The sequence below is a fragment of the Dendrobates tinctorius genome, unplaced genomic scaffold (assembly GCF_039654945.1).
Source record: "Dendrobates tinctorius isolate UK_male_01 unplaced genomic scaffold, ASM3965494v1 ptg000143l, whole genome shotgun sequence".
NCBI lineage: Eukaryota > Metazoa > Chordata > Amphibia > Anura > Dendrobatidae > Dendrobates > Dendrobates tinctorius.
The window spans coordinates 45,917,711-45,943,441 of NW_027361810.1; the positions used below are offsets into that span (position 1 = coordinate 45,917,711).

At 40.4% G+C, this 25,731-nt stretch overlaps 1 protein-coding gene across 2 annotated transcripts in view; it reads left to right on the forward strand.

The window, feature by feature from the left end:
• The window catches only part of MAP3K20 (mitogen-activated protein kinase kinase kinase 20), a 194,886-nt gene that overhangs the window by 141,994 nt on the left and 27,161 nt on the right, over positions 1–25,731 (forward strand). For both annotated transcript variants that reach the window (XM_073545903.1, XM_073545904.1), the window contains exons 12-16: positions 2,596–2,640; positions 4,997–5,027; positions 5,114–5,253; positions 6,467–6,529; positions 10,619–10,708. In XM_073545903.1, the coding sequence (XP_073402004.1) occupies positions 2,596–2,640; positions 4,997–5,027; positions 5,114–5,253; positions 6,467–6,529; positions 10,619–10,708 (369 nt within the window). The remainder of the gene's footprint in view (positions 1–2,595; positions 2,641–4,996; positions 5,028–5,113; positions 5,254–6,466; positions 6,530–10,618; positions 10,709–25,731) is intronic.

Consider the following 25,731-nt stretch of genomic DNA (forward strand, 5'->3'; position numbering starts at 1 on the left):
GATTGAACCTCAGTTTATTAGTGTCTGATGCCATTGTGAGGACCTAATGTATTCAAGCCGTTTATGCAAATGGTCAATCTAGTTCCACGCATGTGATATTACCATCAGGCGTTATGGAAAATGGAATGTATGGAGGAAGAGTATCAGCCTCTAGAAATTAACTCATCATCCGCTCGATATGGAAATAATCTGGCTACTATGTGATCGCTTCCAAAGTGGTTAGCACATCTACCTTCTAGATTGAAAGAAAAATATCACTTTTGGCTAAGCGGCATGATTTAATTTTATTTGATTGCCTTTTTGGGTCTCTATGAAATAAACAGGGCTCAGATCCCTATAAAGATGTATTATTACAGGGAACATTCACTTTTTATTTCCAGGAAATACATCTACAGCTCTGGTAAAAATTAAGATACCACCACATCAAATCCCTGTCATGGTCTGCCCATTCTCCATACCTGAACCCCATTGAAAACCTCTGGAATGTAATCAAGAGGAAGATGGATAGTCACAAGCCATCAAACAAAGAAGAACTGCATACATTTTTGCGCCAGAAGCAGTGTGAGAGACTGGTGGAAAGCATGCCAAGATTCATGAAAGTTGTTTTTAAAATTCATGGTTATTCCACAAAATATTGATTTCAGAACTCTTCCTGAGTTAAAACAATAGTATTGTTGTTTCTAAATGATTATGAACTTGTTTTCTTTGCATTATTTGAGGTATGAAAGCACTGGGTTTTTTTTTTTTTAATTTTTCTTTGTCAGAAAAAAATACAAAATTTATTGCTTGGAAATTTGGAGACATGTTGTCAGAAGTTTGTAGGCTAAAAGAACAATTTACATTTTATTCAAAAATATACCTATAAAGAGAAAGATCAGACAAACTGAACATTTTGCAGTGGTCTCTTAATTTTTGCCAGAGCTGTATCTCCTGTCCACAGGATAAGTATTAATAAACGATGGGGGCACCATGTTGGGAATTTCACCAGTCTTCTCTATAGACTGAACTGCACAAGCCGGACCGCCGTTCTATATAAGTGTACCTATATTTTTTTGTTTTCTAATGTGTAGATAGGGCAGATCAGTGGGGGTCTAGGTCCATAAAAAGTCAATGAGCTCATGCATCACTCTGAAGCAGATGAGACGCTAGTCAGCACATGACTGCCGGTATACCAATTGCATACATGCGGACACATGACAACCGCTGAAACTGGTTAGTAGAGAAATTCCTGACAGTTATTAGCATATTGCAGAAAGTTTGGCCTGTCATGGAAAACTCCTGTTCACACTTCTACTGGTATGATGACTGCATTTTAGACATTTTTGTGGTAGATGAATCTCATCCTATTGTAATAGGCCAAGACCATGAAATTACCATAAAGAAAGGGTATGTAAAATGAAATTTTGTGCATAATTCTCATCTCCACTTCCGTAAAAAGCCCCCCCCCCCGATACACAGACTAATGTTCGCATAACCCACCGATATTGACAGGTCTGAATAACACAGGATAACATATTTATGTAATTCTCGATACCTTGTTGAAGGAGATGTCTGATATCGGACTGCCGATTAATTTGTTCTCTTGGTGAGCGGCTGTCTCAGTGAGAGATGCAGAGATGATTGGCAGCTGAACATTCAGCCGAACCATCGTTCAGCCGACATCCTTCTATTGTGTATGGCTGGCTTTAGAGAATGGGCGCAACATCAATGTAGGCTTCATGTAACCCTACGGGCAAATATCTGTAGACCTCCTTCAGTGATGTTCCTCCAACATGTATGAACAGAGAACGCGGGTGGAGTTACTGATGTGTTTGATTTTTAGTATTTATTTAGTTTTAATTATGCATTGCTTATATAGTGCCATCATATTCCACAGCACTTTACAGACATCACAGTCCTCATTGGGGCTCACCACCTAAATATCCTATTTGTATGTTTTTGGAGTGTGGGAGGAAACCAATGCAAACACGAGGAGAACATACAAACTCCTCATTTTTGGAGTGTGGGAGGAAACCGGAGAACCCGGAGGAAACCCATGCAAACACGGGGAGAACATACAAAATCCTTGCAGATGTCCTTGGTGGGATTTGAACCCAAGACCCCCATGTAATTTGTGATATACTACATATAAAAAGAATCTATACAATGTATTTCAGCTAAAAATAAAAAAAAAAAATGGAAAAACAAATGCAGCCACTGGATGTATGAAATAAATCAAGAGGTGGAAAAAGAAAAGTGGGAAAATGAATAGTGAAGCTGATGTATCCAAAGATCGAGCGGCGAGGGAATAGTAGAAAAGAAAAGAAGGACTAGGTCAATATCTTATGTTATTGTTTTGCTTAATAAAAATGATCAGATTCAAGAAAGAAATGAAGGTACTAAGAAACTCCAAGCCAGGGAAACTTTCTAAGACTTTTTTGGTTTACTCTAGTGGAGAAGAATGGAGCTCAACCATGCAATTTACTATTGTGAACCAAAGTATAAGGACATGTAATCCAATAATACCATTTTGTAATGAAGGCTGTGATATCAGTAGGTAATATTAATCCAGGAATATTAAACTTTTCGTTTTTTTTTCTCATTCTCTTTCTGTAGTTGCTGCCCTCCTTTGATATTTATTCATGGACTGAGGAAGATGTGGTAAGCTAAGTTACAGGATATGGACAAGTTTAATTAAAACGGATGCTTCGTATGACAATCTTATGACATATCCTGTCTTTGAGTCCAAAAACTGAAAACTTAAGGCTTCATTGTCACGTATGCAAAAAACAGTAGGCATTTCATCAGTTTTCGATCAGGAGTTTCATCAATGTTTGGTCAGTGTTTCAGTTTTCACCTTAAGTGTTTGATAAAGCTTGTCCTACCAATTCCAATCACCGCCAGCAAACAGATTGTACACGGATGCCATCCATGTACTGTCCATGGACCCATAGGCTTGTATGGGTAATTTTGATCCGTGAAACGGATATGTTTTTGTGATTTTTGGGGAGATACGCAGTCCGGAAAAAAAACACCACAGATGTATGTGAATAGCACCATAAACGATAATGGGTTTTTGATCTATCTGTAAAAATTATGCATTGAACACCGGACGTCTAAAAGTGGCCTTAAATAACTGCATCAATAATTGGAAAAATAATATGTGTTAAATATGAAATAATAGGGTAAAATATTTATATACAGCCTTGTATGGTGATTAAGCAGTTAATTTCTAATTTGAAAAAAAAAGTGAAAATATTGTTCAACATTTCATTAGGTTGTCGCAAAAAATAAATAAATATATCTTCTTATATTCAAATAATTTAGATCAATACCAAGAAAACAAAAAAATAAAGAAATAGCTGATCTGAAATCAGTGGAAAGTCACTTGTTAGCAATTTTTAATCAGGGGGTTGTTGCAGTGGAATTTCTAGTAGCAAGCTATTTTCACTGGCTCAGAGGCACGCCATCTGCGGAAATTGGTTTTACAGTGTGACAGTAATTATAGGTTAGTTGCCTGTGCGACTCGCATTTACTATGGCATTTTCCACAAGCTCAGGGCAGGATACTGTTAGAAAGCTGTACGGATTCAAGGAGGTATTCCTGGGCTTCAGGTGTGGAGGGTACAAGGGGCCTATGCTTTGGCTGCAAAAAAATAAATAAAAAAAGGACTAAAAAATTGAGCTATCATACCTAATTTGACTGCCAATATTAGCGTCAGCATCCTAGGTAGCAGGATAATAAAGGTCCTCGTATTTTCGAATTACAATCATAGTCTCCGGTCTAAGCTTCTAAGCTCTCCCCCTACTCCAATATAATTCTGTATATCTATAACCTGTTATCGGACATAGTCTTGTATATTTTTTTTTTTCTAAAGAGAATATGTTACAAGTGAGTCAACTGGTTTGTGAAAATTTTGCCAAACCATTAACCATTTCTAGCATTACGTCAGTCGACTCACAAATTATGAGTAGGAATTAATGAATAATGGTCTGTGGCGCATATTTTGCATATCTTGAATATGGGGAATTTTGTAATTATCTTTGCTTCCAACCTGTAGACAGAGTTTTTCTTAAGGCTCCCATGCAAATTAGATGAAAGTTGATGGAATCCACCAATATCAGTGGGATTGTCCAACCATCTAATGTTCATGGAGGCCTCCCGACTCTGCCCTGACATCTTCTGTTTCAATTTAAGTGCCCTTTTGTCTCCACAAGAGATAAGCCACCACTGGTATCTGGTAGTGACTTTCTCCTCTCTCACTTATGAAAACACTTATGTCAACTGAAAAAGCATTCTGCTGAGAGCTTTCTATGGTGTATGGTCAACTTTAGACTGTAGGGACCAACCCAACTATGGAAGACATCCCAACTTTCCACCTATCCCCATTCCCATTCATGAAAAGGTCAAGGTTCTTAGCCATAGCATTATTTTATTATATAGGCCATTAAACTAAATCTTTGCCTTGAGATCCTAAATATCCTGTAAATGTTGAACCAGAAAATGTGGAGTATCAAAAAAGCATTATGCATGTACAGTAGTTTGACTATCGCAGAAAATCCAACAATTTGGGACTCACATTGACAACACGAGCACCAAATACAGTACAAATGGTTCAAGTGAATACATCAGAAAACCTGAGCTTATAAAAGATGGAAAATGGACATATACTCTTCTGCAGAAAGCAGGTGAACCCTACATCCTTCAGCTCCATATTTTAGCACTTCCAAGAAACCAAATCCCTAATACCCTTTCTTACAACTTTGTGTTCTGCCCTCTCTTACCCCTAGTGCAATTTGCAGCCTTGACTTGTTTCACCCTGCAGTCATAAGCAAAAACCTGTTTATGGAGTAGAAGTCCACCATGTCCTTCAAAATAGAATTTGTGATTGGTTTTGGGAACATCACCAGATGTTAGAGGACCAAAATAGCCAATCAAATGACCAGAGATGCTCACACAAATGATAATTCTATTATCATATAATGTCTGACCTCTTATTTCCTGTTTTTTTCCACAGTCTTTCTGGTTGCAGCAGTTGGTGAAAACCGGTGGGTCTATGAAGTCACTTACCAATTTTACTGTTTCTTCTCTGTGTGTTGCTCAGCTTGCTCTCATATTCTTTTTTCATTTGTAGATGACAACTCTGGTTCGCAAAACATTTATCCTTTTCTATTTAAAGAGCACCACATTACCGGAAAGAGATTGCTCTTACTTGAGGAACACGATCTGAAAGATATGGGAATAGTGTCTAAAGGTCATATCATCCATATAAAGGTGTGTGAAAAATGCAGTTATAGAAACATATCAGTAGTGGTCATAATATAGATTCATTATAGTCTGTATCCTTGGGAAGTAATATTCTGTAAGAGCCATGGCAATACTGGAATAGAGAATAATTGGTCAGTTCTCCTTCAATAGAAGTCCTCAAACAGAGGCTGGACAGACATCTGTCTGGGATGATTTAGCGAATCTTGCTTTGAGCAGGGGGTTGGACCAGATGGCCCAGGAGGTCTCTTCCAACTCTACGATTCTATGATTCTAATTCCAGTAGAGCAAAAGATTATCATTAAAGAAGCACTCCTCTCATCAGAGTTTTTATCCTCTTAATATATAACAGTCATCATATTATATAGCACTGTGTACTTATAATTGCTTATTTCATCTTTCTACTCAGTTAATTCTTCTCTTTTCTATTAAGTCTATGTCATCACGTGATTAAAAACTAGCTGAATCCTTCTAAGCTCTATGTAGAAGCAGGAGGTCAATTTCCCCTGCATGACTCATGAGTCTCTGCAAAAGTCCCTGGCAGGAGGGAGGAACAGCTGATCAGGAGGTGAAGAGGGGAATGACTCATGCAGGAAAAAGAGACTTCTTGTTTCTTGTTTACATGGAGCAGAGAAAAGAGAAGAATTTACTGGGTAGAAAGGCAAAATTAGTAATTGTAAGTGCTATATAATATGATACTTGCAATATATTAAGATCATAAAAACTTTGATGGCAACTAGTGATGGACCCCTGGATGTTCAGGTCCAGCGGGTTCGGTCGAATATTTAAAAAAGTAAAAAAAAAATTTAAAATAAGGCTGATGGGAGTAGTATTCTATCATAAGCCGATGCCTCTGTGACCGGAGGTAAACTTTTTACCCCCAGTCACAGCTGCTGGCGCTTAGACCAGCAGTAATAATCTTACGGCCGATAAGAACCACCGGTGTTTCTCGCGCTTTAATGCAGGTGAGGGGGAAACAGACGATGTGCAGTGTGCAGAACCTGAACAGTAACATAGACTTCCTGGAGACGTCCATGTTATGGGTCTGTGCCCAAACAGTAGGTATTCGGTACGGACCTCGAACTTTACTGTTCAGGTTTGCCCATCACTAATGGCAACCACACTCAACTGCATATAACTGCAATATTCCTAGTAAGTCTTTCTTGAAAACATAGAAAAGGTATTTTCCTAGACTAAAGTATATTATTATTTTGTTTTGCAGGCTGCAATTGAAAAATTGACATATGATTACCTGACTCTCTTTCATTTCCCTCCATTAATGAAGGTAATATTTTAATACAAGTTTATTCCCATAAATGTGTAGGAAAACAAGAAGATGATGTGTATATAGACTTCTATGGGTGCTGTAGGATAGTTCATGTTGAGATTCAGGACACTTTTTGCAACATTTTTGATTGGGGGTCTGCATACAAGGTTAGTTTTGTACTAGCTGTTCCTAAGTCTAACTGGATCTGTTGATATTTATGTGATCTCACTGTGGATCAACTATAATTTATTAGCAGATAACTTTTATATCAGAAGTCTTCTACTAGAGGCATGTCAGGAAATGACAACAACAAATTTGTGTGCTACTACCCCCTGTCATTACCAAAACAGAGGGGTTCAGGGACCAATATAAGCCATTGAATACTGCTAAAGATTATTGGACAGATTGCTATAGTCCAAAATTTCATTAGAGATAAAGTTCTCTCTCCTGACTCCCCATACACATGGGCCCTCTGCTCGTGATAGAGGAGAAAGACGCCGCCTAACTCCACTGACAGTGTACTATCTCCCCAGAAAACAAAAAGATCGGAATTTTAAAATCCACTTTCTCTCCCCCCCAGGGAAGAGTCAAAAGACCCCTCACACATCAGATGGCCGTTCTGTCCTACTTTGGGTTCAGCCAACATTTATCAAGTGTGTATGAGAAATAGTAAGATTCTTATACATCATAGGTAGCTGTTGGCTGAACACTTAGCTGACAGCTATGTCACCCAGTTGTGTTATATACTTGCATGTATGGTAATATTGCAAGTCGTTGTATTAGAGAAAGGGGAGTAACTAGCTTGTAGATATCTCTGGTGGCCACTTAGACACATGTCCAATACTGCCGTTCACCAACATCATCTGTCGTGATAGTTGGAAGGCCTTCAAATAAATTCATGGTCACCAGGCTCATCCAAAAAAGATTGGGTTTGGACAACATTTCTCTAATGTGTATTTACTGATTCTTCTAATTTCTCATCTCCAATGGTGGGATCATCTAAATTAAGTGGGATTTTCCTTTAAGGAAACATGAACAATTTTACAAATGAATGAGAAAATATATTAGGATACAGTGTTACATGGCAGAACATGAAACCCACAAACGTAGAATTCAGGTATCCATTACCTTCTATTAGAGGCCTGTTAAACTCAGAAATTAATGCAAAAAAAATCAGCAAAGCGAACAGTCACTAAAACCCTTCTTCAAATATGTCTCAGTTTATATACATAACAGGACTTGCTGTGCGTTCTCAAATGAAACTCTTAACCGGGGACTTAGAGGACCAGAAATCCTTTGTTGAAACTAAATTAACTCTATGATACAGGCAGAAAAAGCTGCGTGCTATCCATTCTCTATTCACATCCGCTAGCAGTGACATTAAGATCAGCTGCTGCAGACTCTGCCAACTACAGACTATCTATGGATGCAAATCTTGGAAAACTGTGCCAAGAAACTATTTGACTGTTGTGCGCCTATGTGGGGCCAATTGTCAATGAAATCTTATTCATAGTTTGTCTGCTGTCTTCAGAGCATTTATTCTAAGGCAAATCTATAACAAATGATCTAGGAAACAGCGGCACGTACGTGCAGCGGAGCTGAATTTGTCATTTTTTCCTTATTAGTACATTGGGATAAGATTTACAAGTTATAAGAGATAATATATCCATGGGCCCGAACCACGAGTAGAAAGTATCAAATCGAACCTGTATGATTTCAGCCATATATGTTTAACTCTGAAACGCTGACTGACCCGCAAGGGAGACTAGTCGAACATGCGGTTCCCCGGCAGCTTTTCCCTGCCCGCTGCCATTGAGTGATAGGTCTCTCCCTATTCACGCACTTTGGGAGAAATCTGTCACTCCAGGGCAGCAGGAGGGGAGAAGCCACTGGGGACTGAGCCATATGGGAGACTAGTCATACAAGTGGTTCCCTGGTGGCTTGTCCCTGCCCGCTGTACTAGAGTGACAGGTCTCTCCCTGCATGCATGAATAGGAAGAGACCTGTCACTCCAGGGCAGCAGGCGGGGAGAAGTTGCCAGGGACCGAGTCGCACGGGAAACTAGTCAGACATGCGGTTCCCTGGTGGCTTGTCCCCACCCACTGCCCTCTCCATGCACGCAGGGAGAGACCTGACACTCTAGTGCAGCAGGTGGGGAGAAGTTGCCAGGGACCGAGCCGCACGGGAAACTAGTGAAACATACGGTTCATTGGCGGCTTGTCCCCACCCACTTCCCTTGAGTGATAGGTGTCTCCCTATTCATGCATGCAGGGAGAGACCTGTCACTCTTGTGCAGCGGGCAGGGAGAAGTTGCCAGGGACCGAGCTGCATTGGAAACTAGTTAGACATGTGGTTCCCTGGTGGCTCCTCCTTGCCCGCTGATATTGAGTGTTAAGTCTTTCTCTATTCATGCACGCAAGGAGAGACCTGTCACTCCAGGGCAGCGGGCATGAAGAAGCTGCTGGGGACCAAGACACATGGGAGACTAGTCGGACAGTCTGAGACTAGAGTTACAGTTATGTGCAATATGATCATGCATCACCTCTCAGGTCCTTCATTACCTCTCCAAGTCCTGCATCAGGCCTATGACCATGTTCCCACATGGCGTAAATACTGTTTTCTTTTCCACTGTATTTTTAACTTGCAGAAAATTTGCTGCATTTAACAGATCAAGCAAAGTAAATGTGATTTAATAAAAAATAACATCCCCTGTGTAAGTTAAAAACATTGTTGAAATGTGTGCTTTTGGTGCATTTTACCTCTATAGTCTTCTTTGGGGAGCCTGAAAAAAGGCATGTAAAAAAAAAATGTAGTTGCATTTTTACATGCAGAATCTCAACATTTAAAAACACATAGCTTCAAATCTGTACCAAAAGCCATCAAAAAAGGGGAAAAAGCAAAAAGACACAGCAAAAACGTAATTATCAGAGCAGATTGCTATTTTTGTGAGGACACCTGCAGATAAAATACAGCAGAAAAAAGCTGCGATATTGCTCTTGTAAACATGGACTAACTCAGTCGGTCAGTTTTGACCTGAGTGTACCATTAAAGGGGTTCCCATAGTCCAAACTTATCAGCTATATACAGGTCTGTTTGGTGTTTGTACGACATCTGGGATCACCAAAGATTTAGGGAACCAGGTTCCTTTTTCTGCCCTGTTTAAATGGAGTGGTATGCACCGTGCTCATTCATGCTCGGGGGCCCGGTATATCTGGAAGTCCCATAGACTTTTCATGGAACTGTTCAATTTTTGGAACGCACATATAAATAAATGGAAAGAGCTAATTCTATGGAAGTGGTGCACATGGTTTTGTTTTCTAGACATATATAGGTCCCATCAGTCAGACCCATAATTGTCATACTCGGAAATGTATGATATGGAACAACCACTTGTATTAGATAAAAAAGGGTCCAATGATTGTAAATTGCATTGTAATTTAGCCCTACTCAAGTAAATCACATAAAGCCATTTTATTTCACACTTATAATAGTTTTGTTTATGCTTTTATCCATTATTTTTCTTCAGTACACAGACGTACAAAGTTTTCCATTTCCATAAAAGACCTGAATCAATAAGAGTTCACAGCTCAGGTTTGGGTCTCTGGTAGTCAGGTCTATGTGTCGATAGACTTTCCATATTCCTACTGTGACATGTTCTCATTAATACAGGTAAATGACATTGATTCAGGGACAAGAGACATAAAAACTGCCTGTTGATCAAACAATTCACTTTTTAGAATGCTGAAAGTAAATCATTTATTTCACTGGTAAATTAGTCATGTCAGTCCATTTACATGGAGCAGCAACCAGCTGGGCTTTTGTGATGGATACTTTTGAGCAATTCCTTAAGTTCCTGAAAGCAAAATTCAGCTTGAATGACTGGAACTTGCAGAGCATCATACAAACACCAGGAGTTTGAAGCCATTGTGCCAAGTATTCATGTGTGTGGGAGGCATCTATCCCCGGCGGTGATGTCAGCTAAGGAACAGAAATACTTCTGAGCCGGTCCCCCTGCAGCCGCTCTGAAACTCACGGAGGGTGGATGCTGGAGATCTTTAGAAAGAAGTTCTACTTGGACTGATGTACTTTATCTCATTTATGTTTCAGGATCTTGCATTTGAGAATGAAGATGAAGAGAGAATGGTGAACTTAGAACTTGTGTTTGGATATCATTTGAAGTCTGGAAGTAGACCGGAGGTAAAGTACCCTAAATGTAAAAAAAAAAAACCATAAATCTGCCTACCCTACAAGGAGAAGACAGTTATTACAAAGCGCATCAATGAAAAAGTGTCCATGATAAATATCACTTCCTAAATATTGCCAAACCAATGAAAAGTGTAGATCCTTTTGGCAATCAAAGAAGGCGCCATTTTAGGCCCTATGGGTGTTTATTTGCATATTTCGGCTGCTTTCCCCTTGCATAATGATGAGACATGGGTTTCTCTGGTATTTGTTCATGGGCATCTTTGTACAGTGGGGGAAAAAAAGTATTTAATCAGCCATCAATTATGCAAGTTGTCCCACTTAAAAAGATGAGAGAGGCCTGTAATTGACATCATAGTTAGACCACAACTATGAGAGTCAAAATGAGAAAACAAATCCACAAAATCACCTTGTCTGATTTGGGAAGATTTATTTTGCAAATTATAATGGAAAATAAGTATTTGCTCACCTAAAAACAAGCAAGATTTCTGGCTCTCACAGACCTGTAACTTCTTCTTTAAGAGGCTCCTCTGTCCTCCACTCATTACCTGTAGTAATGGCAGCTGTTTGAACTGGTTATCAGTATAAAAGAGGCATCTCCACAACCTCAAACAATCACACTCCAAACTCCACTATGGTGAAGACCAAAGAGCTATCAACGGAGACCAAAAACAAAATTGTAGCCCTGCACCAGGCTGGGAAGACTGAATCTGTAATAGCAAGCAGCTTGGTGTGATGAAATCAACTGTGGGAGCAATAATAAGAAAATGGAAGACATACAAGACCACTGATAATCTTCATCGATCTGGGGCTCCACGCAAGATCTCACCCCGTTGGGTCAAAATGATCACAAGAACAGTGAGCAAAAATCCCAGAACCACACGGGGGGACCTAGTGAATGACCTGCATAGCAGCTCTATGCAGGTCATTCACTAGGTCCCCCCGTGTGGTTCTGGGATTTTTGCTCACTGTTCTTGTGATCATTTTGACCCAACGGGGTGAGATCTTGCGTGGAGTCCCAGATCGATGAAGATTATCAGTGGTCTTGTATGTCTTCCATTTTCTTATTATTGCTCCCACAGTTGATTTCATCACACCAAGCTGCTTGCTATTACAGATTCAGTCTTCCCAACCTGGTGCAGGGCTACAATTTTGTTTTTGGTCTCCTTTGATAGCTCTTTGGTCTTCACCATAGTGGACCACCGTAATAAAGGCTACCATCAGTAACACACTACGTCGCCAGGGACACAAATTCTGCAGTGCCAGACGTGTCTCCCTGCTTTAGCCAGTACATATCCAGGCCCATCTGAAGTTTGCTAGAAAGCATTTGGATTATCCAGAAGAGTATTGGGAGAATGTCATATGGTCTTATGAAACCAAAGTAGAACTGTTTGGTAGAAACAAAACTTGTCGTGTTTGGAGGAGACAGAATGCTGAGTTGCATCCAAGGAACACCATACCTACTGTGAAGAATGGGAGTGACAACATCATGCTTTGGGGCTGATTCTATGCAAAGGGACCGGGACGACTGATCCGTCCGTGTATATGAAAGAATGAATGGGGCCATGTATCGTGAGATTTTGAGTGCAAACCTCCTTCCATCAGCAAGGGCATTGAAGATGAAACGGGGATGTATCTTTCAGCATGATAATGCTCCCAAGCACACCGCCAGGGAAATGAAGGAGTGGCTTCTTGAGAAGCATATGAAAGTCCTGGTATGGCCTAGCCAGTCTCTAGATCTCAACCCCATAGAAAACCTTTGGAGGGATTTGAAAGTCCGTGTTGCCCAGCGACAGACAGGCCCAAAACATCACTGCTCTAGAGGTGATCTGCATGGAGGAATGGGCACATATACCACCAACAGTGTGTGCCAACCTTGTGAAGACTTACAGAAAACATTTGACCTTTTTCATTGCCAACAAAGGATGTATGACAAAATATTGAGATGAACTTTAGTTAATGACCAAATACTTATTTTCCACCATAATTTGCAAAATAAATCTTGCCAAATCAGACAAGGTGATTTTCTGGATTTGTATTGTCATTTTGACTCTCATAGTTGTGGTCTACCTATGATGTCAATTACAGGCCTCTCTCATCTTTTTAAGTGCGAGAACTTGCACAATTGATGGCTGACTATATACTTTTTTTTCTCAATGTATTTGCCTGAATCTGTGTTCAATTTTCACTCTATTTGTATTTTGCTAACAATAGATTAAGATTTGTGTCCCACAATATGACAGGTTGACCATTAATGCTCTAAGCCTTAATCTGACACCCTGCAATATGCATTTTCCAGGTTATACTTTGTGTTTCTCCATGTCTCTTGGACACTGGTCCTAATTTTTGACCTTTCAGCTGTTGCAAAACAAAACTACAGCCACAAGCAACAGAAGTACAGGTTGGAGACAGCGCTCTAGAGGGTTCTCTCACTTTCATCATGCTGTGTTATTTTCTATAACAAATGTCCTGAAAGTTTTAGCATAACACTTTCCATATTTGTTTTGTATCACTCATAAAGAAAATCAGTCTTCTTCTCCCTCTGGCAGCTGACAATATAGTCCCTTCTTAAATTCCAAATGGTACAAATAGCCATTTTTATTTGCTGCTTTGCAGTGGACAGCAGATTTATGCAGCGTTTACCCTGAGTTAACCCATTGGGTTAAGTTATTATTACGCTAGATATGTAATCTGACTACATGCTTAACTACATTATAGGAGCCTAACAAAGTACAGTATCTCTTCATATTTCAACTTTTTATTCTGTTGGAGGTATACGTCAGGTGAAAGCTGTATAGACATACAGTGCCAAATGTCGGCCATTGATTTACATTGTGAAAGGTCCTCAAGTGAAATAATATTCTGTGACAAGTTATCAAGATGATACCTTAGGAGTGATGGTAGCCTTTGTTACATCTGCACCAACTCAAAGTATGCATCCGTTTCAAATATGAATATTGCATTTTAAGTACAGAAAGGGTACAGCTTAAGAGTTTTTCCTTTCATTTATTGTAGGGAGGGTTAAAGGGAACCTGTCATTAGCAAATTAGACCCCTAACTGAAGGCATGTGTTTGTAAAGGCAGTTTAATGCCTATTTCAAGCTTATATTTCTTGTAATATTTAGTTTGGAAATTGCAGAAAAATTCAGCACCAAAGTTTTAATCCAAAGTGAGGTGGCCGACACTGCATTTCCAGCTTTTATGCCTTTCTCCATTTCACAGCTTGCCGTCAGCCATCAGTCTCTGGCTCTAGATGCTACGCCGGCACCAGATCACTGCCTGGTGTTGTCTCATCAGATACATGCACAGTAAGCTCATGGGAGCCGTCATAATGATATGTGCATGCGCCGCCTTCCTTTGATGAGATGACCCCAGGCAGTGATTCTGCACAAGTGCAAAGTCATTGCCCAGGGAGGTTAAAATGGAGCAGCCTATGTGCAGATCTGTAGGCCGGCTCTCGCTAATGATCTGCACATGCGCCGACATCTCTATTGAGAAGCGTCCAGGCAATTATTTGTCAACTGCGTAGAATCTTGGGCCAGGGAAAGAGAGAAGAGTGTCAGTCAAAGACTCGAGGATGGCAAATGGTGGGAAAATAAGAAGACAGGCTTGAGAGCTGGAACTACAATGTCTGTCCAATGCACCTGCGATTAAAACATCAGAAATGGATTTCTCAACAACTTCTCAACTAAATACTACAAGAAAGGTGTGGATTTAATAAATTTAAAAGGGCCTTTATTAACAAGCCTCTAGTTATGGATCTAATTTCCTGATGACAAATTCCCCTTAAAGTGAACCTTTCATCTGATTCACTGTGAGCGCATAAATCAGAGTTCGGCTGCATTATTTCAGCCATGTATGTTTTACTTGGAAATTCAGAGAAAACATATTTAGAAAATCTGTCCAAGGGCCATGCCTCTTGAGTGACTAGTAAGGTCCCTGGCAGCTTCTCACTGCCGAGATTTCCTGGACTAACAGATCTCTCGGTATGTGTGTACACTCCCTGACAGAAGTTATTTCGCTTATCCGTGTTATGTAAATAAAAGCTTATAACCTGACGTTAAATTCATCCATTGGTTGTATAAATTATTCTTTTGAAAGCAGAAACCCTCTGAAATGTGGTTTAGGTTAAGAAAATAAATTGGCATAAATGCAGAAATATTGATCATTTAATGGACACAGAATGGTCAGATTTTGGCAAGACAAAAGTTTTGTCGGCCACAGAAAGTAATGTGATATTCAAACAAATAATTAACTTAAAATACAAATATATGTTGCATAACATTGGTGAATGAAGTTGTGGTGCTATTAGAGTCATATTTAATATTTTGTGTGACTTCCATGAGCTTGAAGTATTGCATCCATGCGGTTCAACAATGATTCATACAATTTATTAATGAAGTCATCAGGAATAGCAAAGAGTGCAGTCTTACATGCCTCCCAGAGTTCATCTAGACTCTTTGGTTTTGTCTTCCAAGCTTCCTCTTTCAGCCTACCCCAAACTTGCTCAATGATGTTCATGTCTGGTGACTGGGCTGGCCAGTCCTTGAGCACCTTGATCTTTTTTGCCTGGAGGAACTTTGTTGTAGTGATGGATGTATGAGATGGAGCACCATCCTGCTGCTGAATTTGACCCCTTTTATGATTTGGAATATAAGAGGTAGCTAATACTTCTTGATATTTTAGGCTATTGATATTGCCTTCCACCTTGCAAATGTTTCACACACACCCATACTGAATGTAACCCCAGACCATGATCATTCCACCAAATTCAACTGTTTTCTGGGTGTATTTTGGATCCATACGGGCTCCAGTAGGTCTCCTACAGTATTTGTGGCGGCTGTGGTGTAATTCTACTGAAGATTCATCAGAGAAATCCACTTTCTGCCACTTTTCCAGCATCCATCTGTTTAGCAGGCTGTGGGACTTTGCAAATGCCACACAGTTTTTTATTTGCCTTTTGTTTTGTGCTGGATTCTGGGCACTGATTCGACCATGGAGGCCATTTCAAGACAGAATCCTACAAACTGTTCTATTGGACACAAGGACTTGAGGTGACCAGGTCTGTTGGAGCTCTGCTGCAGTGGAAGAGGGGCTTGCTTTGGATTTTCTAACCAACAAACGTTCCTCCTGAGAAGTTGTCTTGCGGGGTCTGCTGGACCTGGGCTTGTCAAACACATCTCCAATCTCTTCGAATCTTTTTTAATTCTTTGTACTTGATGCTGAGACACATTAAAGGTGCCAGCCACCTCTGCAGTGGATCTGGTCTTCAGACTCTTGATAATCCAGGCTTTGGTCGCAGGGTGGATTTTTGGCATGTTGTCAGAGCTCAAGTTGAGCTCAAGTGAAGGTCTGGGGTGCTGGGTTTCTTTTTATACACACCCACTAATTAACCGATCATTTACTGAGCACAGGTGAGGATGTAAACTAGGATTGGGTGCATTATATGACCAGGCGACAAAACTTTTATCTTGCCAAAATCTGACCATTCTGTGTCCATTAAACGATCAATATTTCTGCATTGATGGCAATTTATTTTCTTAACCTAAACCATTTTTCAGAGGGTTTCAGCTTTCAAAAGAATAATTTATACAACCAATGGTTATAAGCGTTTATTTACATAACATGGATAAGCGACATAACTTCTGTCAGGGAGTGTATATTGAGAGAAACCTGTAAGCTCAGGTGATTGGGGTAGGGTGTGTCCGCCAGGGACTTTCCATGAACTAGTTATTCAAAAGGTATGGTCCTTGGCTGCATTTTCTAAGTATATATTTTCTGAAAACACCGCATCATTTTCCAAATGGAAGAAAGTGCAGTATGCAGAACTTTCTTTAATACCAAATTAACAATAATGTAAACCAGACTGACCCATAACAATCAATGCAGCCCCTGTAGTTCCATTTGCATCAGTTAGCAAACAGCTCTGTTTTGGGTCATAACGAAACGGATAAACGGAACCCCAAAGAGCCATATATATTCTGTCATTCCGCTTCATAGTTGGAGCTTTTACATTAAGCAGAGCTTTGTTTTTCGGCTGTTACTTTACATTCTGCTGCTTCATCTCCCGTTATTATAAATCTGTGGAACAGCTCAGCCCTCATCAACTCTACTCCATTTTTTCTTCTCCACCTTTCTAGAAAGGACAGCTGATTCTGTTACAGAGGTATTTGGTGCTGTGTGACTGGAGAGCTACATCTGTCAACCCAGCACCCTGGTGTTCTCATTCAAATACTATAGAGCAAATGAGTTTCTTGCCCATTTTCCCATGTGAATGATGAAAAAAATCAATTAATTCTGCCATCTGATGAAAAGGGAAGAATAATAACGAGCTAAAAACATCAAATCAATTTTCCGTTATCATTTCTACTAACACGGGATGTGATAATAAAACATTTATAATACCTGAGCGAAGCTTGTATAATCCCCTGCAAATAATGGGGCAGATTTAACAATAATATCACACTGGTGCTATGGAAAGACCGTCGGTAATTTGGGTTATGTTTACTAGGGTCGTTTCACATCACGGTGTGGCTATGCTTTCATGAAGACACTTGCCAAACATGTGCCACGTTCCTCATAGATATGCAATTGTACACCTATACAGTTACATATATCACCATTGATTCTACTAGCAAAATAAAAGGTTTGATGAATATGAAACATTTTTGGGGTGTGTTATTCATCCTTTTTAACTAATTGTGAAAAGTGTACAAACATATACTTTCCAAATGAACACTGTGTTGGACTATATTTAGCTAATTCTTACCAAAAGTGGTCCTGTTCGCAAAACATGCATCACAACGTCAATAAATGATGGGCCCGATAAGACTCCATGTGTCATCCTCCATGGTCTACACTTGTGTCAATGCTTTGTGCATGGTCTATTATTCTGTGTCTATTGTGATAATTATGGACTTGTAATTACCAAGCCCAGCCTATCACATTTAAACCCCTCCTACTACATTTAAACCACTCCCTTTAAAAACTATACTTAAAAGTGTTGCTGTATGCAGCTATAAAAATATCTTAAAAGGAATTTGTCATCCCCAACTTTTTTCAACAACTGAATACATGTAAAGTATGAATATTTTAATTAAATTACATATAATTTTATATATATCTTCCATTTTTTAACAATATGTAATATGAAAAATAATTTTAAGGCTGTGTGCCCACGTAGCGTTTTTTTAAGCGTTTTTGATGCGTTTTTCGGGGTCAAACCGCATCAAAAACGCTTAAAAGAAGCATCCCATTCATTTACATGCATTTTGGCCTTTTTGTGCCAATGGATGCGTTTTTTACCGCTAAGGAAACGCTTAGCGGTAAAAAACGCAGCATGTTCATTAATTTCCGCTTAGGTCCACGTTTTTGTCTATTTCCTATAGTCCAAAAGATGCGTGGAAAAAAACAAATAAAAAACGCACATTTTATGCGCAAAAAAACGCGCAAAAATTGTGGCAAAAACGCGCATTTTCTGGGAAGGAGAACCCGTTTCCTGAGCGTTTAAAAAACGCTACGTGGGCACATAGCCTAAAAGTTTTGAGATTTTCAACTTTTAAATACTGGAGCGACTGCTGATATTTGTCATGACAATCTAGTGTACTACTAGCTCGCATTACGACTGCAGAAAATGTAGGTGAGATCTGCTCTCGTGTGTGAAGTCACTCCTCTCCTTCTGGATGTTTGCTAAAAGATAAGGCCAGGTTCACTTAGCGTTAATGCAGTCCGTTCAACACATAGCATTGACGGACCGCATTAACGCTTGTCACATAACGCGATCGCGTTATGTGAGCCCGCTAGCGCAGATGCCTCATCTGTGCTAGCAGTGACAGACCCCCGGACGCTGCAGCCCGCGTCCGAGGATCCGTCACAGAATGATGGCACATCGCTAGCGCATGCCGATTTAAGGCTGTTTTTGTTACTGTTTTGGGCTTTATAATTTATGAAGTAATAAACTACCCAGAGACTTTAACCTAGTGTTCTTGTGTCTACCTCGGGAAGCAGCTAAGTGAGCCGACCTTCCACAAGGTCTATATATTTATCTCTCTATTAATTTATCTCTACATCTCATATCTATCTAAAGTATCTCAGCAAAGGTGAGTACATACCTCACATTTTTGTAAATATCTTATTACAGCTTTACAATTTAAATTAGTCAGTGTACATCTTGTATAGCAGTGTAAATTTGGTGTGCCCTTTAAAGAACTGAACACACAGCCACTAATGTGTGTGTTAAATTTGGCATTATCACTCTCACATTCTCTCATCCGGGAAGTGCAACATGGCACCTCATGGTAAATAACACTCTGAGGATCAGAAAAAAAGAATTGGTGTGGTACATAAAGATCGCCAGGGCTATAAGAAGATTGCCAACATCCTGAAACTGAGTTGCAGCACGGTGACCAAGACCATACAGTGGTATAACAAGATAGGATCCACACAGAACAGGCCTCGCCATGGTCGACCAAAGAAGTTAATTGCACGCGCTCAGAGTCGTATCCCGAGGTTGTCTTTTGAAAATAGACGTATCTTCTAAAGATAAAGCAGGAGTACAAAGACAAGTATGTCTTGTCTACAGTCGAGCATGGTGGTGGGAATGTCATGGTTTGGGGGTGTATGAATGCTGCTGGCTGTGGGACGCTACAGTTCATTGAGGGAACGATAAATGACAACATGTACTGTGATGTAGCGAAGCTGAGAAAGATCCCCCTCCCTTTGGAAACTGGTCCGCAGAGCAGTATTCCAACATGATAACGACAATAAACACACCTCCAAGACAACCACTGCCTTGTTAAAGAAACTGAGGGTAAGGGTGCTGGCGTGGCCAAGCATGTTTCCAGACCTAAACCCTATTGAACATCTGTGGGGCATCCTCAAGGGAAGGTGGAGAAGAGGAAGGTCTCCAACATCCAAACATCCACCATCTCCATGATATCATCATGGAGGAGTGGAAGAGGATTCCAGTGGCCACCTGAGAAGCTCTAGTGAACTCTGTGCCCAAGAGAGTTAAGGCAGTGCTTGAAAATAATGGTGGCCACACAAAATATTGATGCTTTCAGCACAATTTTGTCATTTTCACTTAGGGGTGTACTCACTTTTGTTGCCAGCGGTTTAGACATTAATGGCTGTGTGTTGTGTTATTTAGAGGGCACACCAAATTTACACTGTTATACAAGCTGTGCACTGACTACTTTACATCAGTGTTGTCACATGAAAAGATATAATAAAATATTTACAAAAATGTGAGGTGTGTACCTACTTTTGTGAGATACTGTAGCTATGTCTCAATCTCATATCCATCTATCTATCTGTTGGCTGGGGGAATATAGCATTGGTGCAACCTGTGAAGCCGCACAGGAGCCCAAGGGGTAAGGGCCCCGTCACACATAGCGATCTCGCTAGCCAGATCGCTGCCGAGTCACAAGTTTTGTGACACAACAGCAATCTCACCAGCGAGATCGCTGTGTGTGACAGCGATCAGCGTCTGGCCCCCCTGCCGGTATCGCTGATCGCTGTAGGAAAGCCCAGGACTTTTTTTTGGTCGCTGGTCTCCCGCTGGCCAGCACACATCGCTGTGTGTGACAGGTGGGAGACCAGCGATCAGCTGGTAACTAACGTACATATCGGGTATCCAAGGGACGTGCGTCCCTTGGATACCCGATGTGTATGTTAGTTACCAGCTCCCTGCATCATCGCGCTGGTAACTAACAAACACAGCGGCGCCGCGCGCTTGTTGTCGCTGTGATCGCTGGTGAAGCTGTCTGTTTGACAGCTCCCCAGCGATCACATAGCGACTTACCAGCGATCCTGACACGTTGATATCGTTGTTGGGATCGCTGGTGAGTCGTTATGTGTGACGGGGCCCTAAGGAGGCCATTACCACCTCCAAAGCAGCAAGTGGCTTCTGTCACAGACACATAAAGGGGAGCAAAGGGCCCTTTTACTGTTCTTGCTTAGGGGCCCTTGTCTGTCTGCATATTCCCCTGTACACATATGTGACATGACGTGTGTAGCTTTGAAGGTTATAAAAGTGAAGTGGTGATAAATGATATGATTACACATAAAAAGATGAGTTTTTAATAGTTCACCTTCTTCCGAGCCAACTGTAATGAAATTATAAATTCATGTAATCCTAGTAAAGTCTTATAATTGGACATCCCTCTCCCTTTTGGGTCTACAGTTTGCAAGTGTAAAGAAAGAAAAAAAATAACTTCATTACATTCTGTTCTAATAGAAGCATGGGTTGTTGGAATAAAAATGAAAAAAAAAAATTCTCCAACTTTAAAACAAATATTTAGTATTAATGACTTAGGAGGTGGCAGGCAAAAATAATAATATTTATAATAGAATATGATCAACATAATCTGCAGTTTAGGAAGTCAATTACACAGGGTTCTCATGTTAGCTACCTTTTCAATTATGTGAACCCTGACTGTTTTATCATTTGGAATTGTGTCAGAAAAAACCGCTGGACAAGTTTACAAGGAAAAAAAAAAAAAAGATCTGACGCTGAAAAATAAAAAAATCAAGGAAGAATACAATCGGCGGTTAGACTTTCTACTACAACACACCCGCCCTAATTAAAAGTACCCTGTAGAAAAGTGCATTATTCTGCCTTTCTTCATTTCGTCTGCATGTCATACAGTCATGAAAACATGTCAGGACCTTTATAAACATGTCAGGAATCATGATGATGTTTTCAAAGCCATTTCATATCCTGAACTGGGTATTGCGCCATTAAAAGTATGCTTCATTTGGCTTGTTTCAATGTAATCTTTAAGAATACCCTAAAGGCCTTGTTTCAAACGCATGGAAGAAAAAAAAAAAATGCAATCTTATAGTAACCTTGTCTGCACAGTGTCTAGTTAGTAGCAATCCCGGCTGACCTTAGACACGCGCCATTGTTAAGGGTATAATACATTTACATATTTTGCAATAAAACATCAGTCATTTGCATTACAGTGTCAAGATTTTATTTGATTCTTCCACCTAAAAATGACTCATTTTCTTTTCTTGTATTTTTTTTTTTTAAACCAACTACTCTAAGCTTGTTTGAGAATAATCAAAAATTGGCCATTTAGCTTGAAGTCATTTTCTTTTCAAAAGGCAAATGTTATTTAATCTTTCAGCTGTTCATTGTGCCATCATAAATACTTTCTTTTCAGCACAGTTGTGGGGACTGAAATGAGCCCACTAATTGCCTCCCATTTCGACTGACATGTGGTGGTTTAGTGGAAAGGAATCACAGCGGGGAGAAGGAAATGGGAGGCTGAGAAAATGGGAGCTAATTATTTTCTCTGCCTCATGTCAGGCTCTGTGTCAGCCTTGTTTTTACAAACTGGAAGGTTTAGCACTAAATAAAACAAACTGGCGTCATGTTTTCATATACTGGCAGTGTCACGAAACCAGCTGCACATCTCAAAGACAATATAATGCCTGCATTTGTACGGACACCATCTGACAGTAACTGTGAGCCACTACTAATGAGGATATCACAGTGATGCCAAGTGAAAGGTGCTGAATAATTTATGATTCTACATCAGTACGGCAATAGTCCTTTACATCATTATGAGACATTGTTTTCCTGAAGAGATTAAAACATCCTTTAGTCTCAGACCCTGGAACCTACATTTGCTAAGAGAGGACTATTAATGGAATTTTGGGAGAGATCCCTGCCCGGTGCTTTCCTTTAAGAATATCTCCTGGGACAAAGCTTTGGAGGGTCACGACACACAGGATATAAAAGGAGAAGAGCAAATTATTCTCACTTGTATTATCTAGGGGTTTTTCTTTCCAAATCCAAAAAGAATAAAGTGAGTCGGTTTTAACATAATGAAAAATAACCCAGGTGCCATAGAAGAATGTTCAACTGTTATGACTCGGAAAACAGCGGCTCTCAGCAGCTGAGCTAGATAATGGCAAAGAATTTACCGGAGTTGACGGGAGCTCACGTCGTCAACATGTTACTACTTTTAATAACAGCGGGGACAATTGTTTTTCAGCTTTTGCTTTTTATTTTCCATCTTAGAGAACCTCTATCAGATCACAGAGACCATAGTGTTGATGGGGTGGGGGGTTGGAGATGTAGATTTGGAGAAACCTAAAGTTTACTGCTGCGTAGGAGATGGGATGGTGTTCTGTATAGTGTAAGGGGGGCTGCGGATTACCGCCTGCAAATATCTAGAGGGCATGGACTTGCACTTAGATAAAGCATAGTGGAGGCTGCTGGGAGGTGTCATCAGCTGCCCTCCTTGGCTTTGCAAAAAGGTGATATCATGTGCAGAAAACTCTGCTTGCATAGATCAGAGCAACATTGCAGCTGCAGTCAAATTTTAGGCTGCTCCTTCATGGGGTTTATCCATTTATTTGCATTTTACTTCTCTGTGCTGCAGCTTAGTGTTTCTTTGTTTTGATCACTTTGATCATTAGTATCTTTCGCTTCAATACTAAAGTTGGCCTCCTGAGATTTTGTAATGTTTTCTGAATTATATATATATATATATATATATATATATATATAGCACTGGTAGTTTTAGCAAGTAGGTAAAGTCATCTGGTTATCGATAAATTATGGTAAGTAAAATTTGGTCTTTGGAGAGTTGCATGAATGACGATTGTCAATAAAAGAGAATGTGTTAGGATAAAATTGCGTTATGACGTTTGCACATCTCCATATAGACCAGCTTCCCCTTAGAAGAGACAAAATCCCAAGCCTACTTTTCAAGAAAACGATCATTGCAGTAATGTATAAATTAGGACCTGGAGCTGCATCCCTCCGGCAATCCACGCCGCTCCTCCCTCCCGTTTCATGGATAACGATGGCTTCTGTTGTACCAGCATTGTCAATCAATGAAGCTGGAGGGGGCACTACTTCAGGCTGTCCATGGTGCACCAAGGTCTTCAATTGTAAATTACTTCAACGATTGTTATCTTGAAAAGTAGGCTATGTATTTTGGAAGAACATGACATGTATTCTTCTTCTGAAGGAAAGCTACCCTACGTAGAGATGAGCAAATTTCATACTGTAATTTTACCTTGACAAATTCCTTTTAAAGCATTCTTTCCAAACTAGCAAGTGATCTCCTACCTAAATGATAGGGGATAACTTCCTGATCGCTGGGATCATGAAAGATCCCAACACTGGGACTCTGGAATCCATGAAACGGACTCCACATCTCTATTTTGAATGGACTGTAGGTGTCCTTGCTCTTCCTCAGCTCCATTCATTATCTATGGGACTGTCAGTCAAAGCAGAGTATAGCATTTGGCTATTTACAGAACTTCCACAGACAATAATAAAAATCTTTATATAGTGCTAACATATTCCACAGCGCTTTACAGATTGCACACATTATCATCACTGTCCCCAATGGGGCTCACAATCTAAATTCCCTATCAGTTTGTCTTTGGAATGTGGGAGGAAACCAGAGTACCTGGAGGAAAACCACACAAACATGGGGAGAACATACAGCTCCTTGCAGATGTTGTCCTTGGTGGGATTGAACCCAGAACCCCAGCGCTGCAAGGCTGCAGTGCTAACCACTGAGCCACCGTGGTGCCAGTAAAGAGTGGATGTTGAGCATGCACACTCTGCTCCATTCATGATGGCGCTACAAAGTCCCATTCTAGGGATCACTGTGGGTCGCAGTGGTCAGACCACAAGCAACCAAAAACTTGTTGGTTTGGGAATAACCCTTGAAGAATAGCTTCTGCAGCCTTGGTAGAAATTTGATACTACAAACCATGGTTCGTCAGGTAAAATGTTATCAATGGACTCCAAGAACAATGATTCCTCAGCTCTGAATATTTTCTATCCGTGTAATCCAGTAGCAAAAAAAAGAGTAATTCCAAGAATAACATTATATAATAACATTGTTATTGAAGTGTCCAGGAAGAATATTCGTCACCACTGCCGCCACCTTGATGTGCGGTGAACTCACACACCTGGGCTGCACGCCAGCTACCCACAGAACGGGTGCTCAATCCAAAGAAAAACATGCATGGCTACGTTGTATGAAAAAGAACAAAAGGGATGGCACTCACCGTTCTGAAGAAGTGAATTTATTTTCAGATAAAAAGCATAGGCTCGGGAGAGATGTGTGAACTGTGGACAACGGCCGTTTCATGCCAACTGCACTTCAACGGGACCTGGGACCCGATCTCTACTGGAACAGAGAGGTCACAGTCCGCTCCTGCTGAAGATTCAGTGGCTTCCGTTGATGTGACATTGACAGAGCAGTGACTTCTCTTCCGCTCTACTCTATTGATGGGGTAGAACTGCCAACATTATACTGATTGACTGTCATCTCCTTGCTGCCTAACTGTTGAAAGTCGGCTGTCAATCAGCATGACGTCGGCAGTCACGCCTGGTCGACAGAGCAGCCCGGAAGAACGGCTGCTGTGTTGACATGGAGTAGCTGAATTTTCTGTTTAAAGCCTCTTTCTGTTCTTTTAACATTTATTTTGCAGGAACTTTGCAAAATTAAATGCTAATTGGGCCTGAACAATAACAGACACTATTACAAATCAATAGGATTCATTGTGTTCCTTTTGTAAGACAGATCCATAATGAGCAATAGCCATGACATAGATGTGTTGCTAAGCCACAGGGCTCATTCTGACATTAGTATTTCATGTATGCATCCTGATACTGATGGTAAAAACTGATGAAAATCTGCCTAAAGCCAGGGTCACACTTGTGAGAAACTCGCACCTCAATACCCGGCACTGCCACCAGCACTCGGACCGGAGCGTTCAGCTGCATAGAAATACATGCAGGCGCACACTCCGGTCTCCGGTCCCGGCAGCAGTGCCGGGTATTGAGGTGCGAGTTTCTCGCAAGTGTGACCCCGGCCTAAGGGTAAGTTCACACTAAGCGTTTTTTCAGTGTTTTTTTCTGCAGCATAACCTGATCTCTTGGCAGGAAAGAAGCTAAGGAAAAAAGCATGTTTTCCTTGTTTTTTCTTGCGGTGTTTTTGATGCATTTTTTGCTGTGGTTTTGGCATGCTAGATTC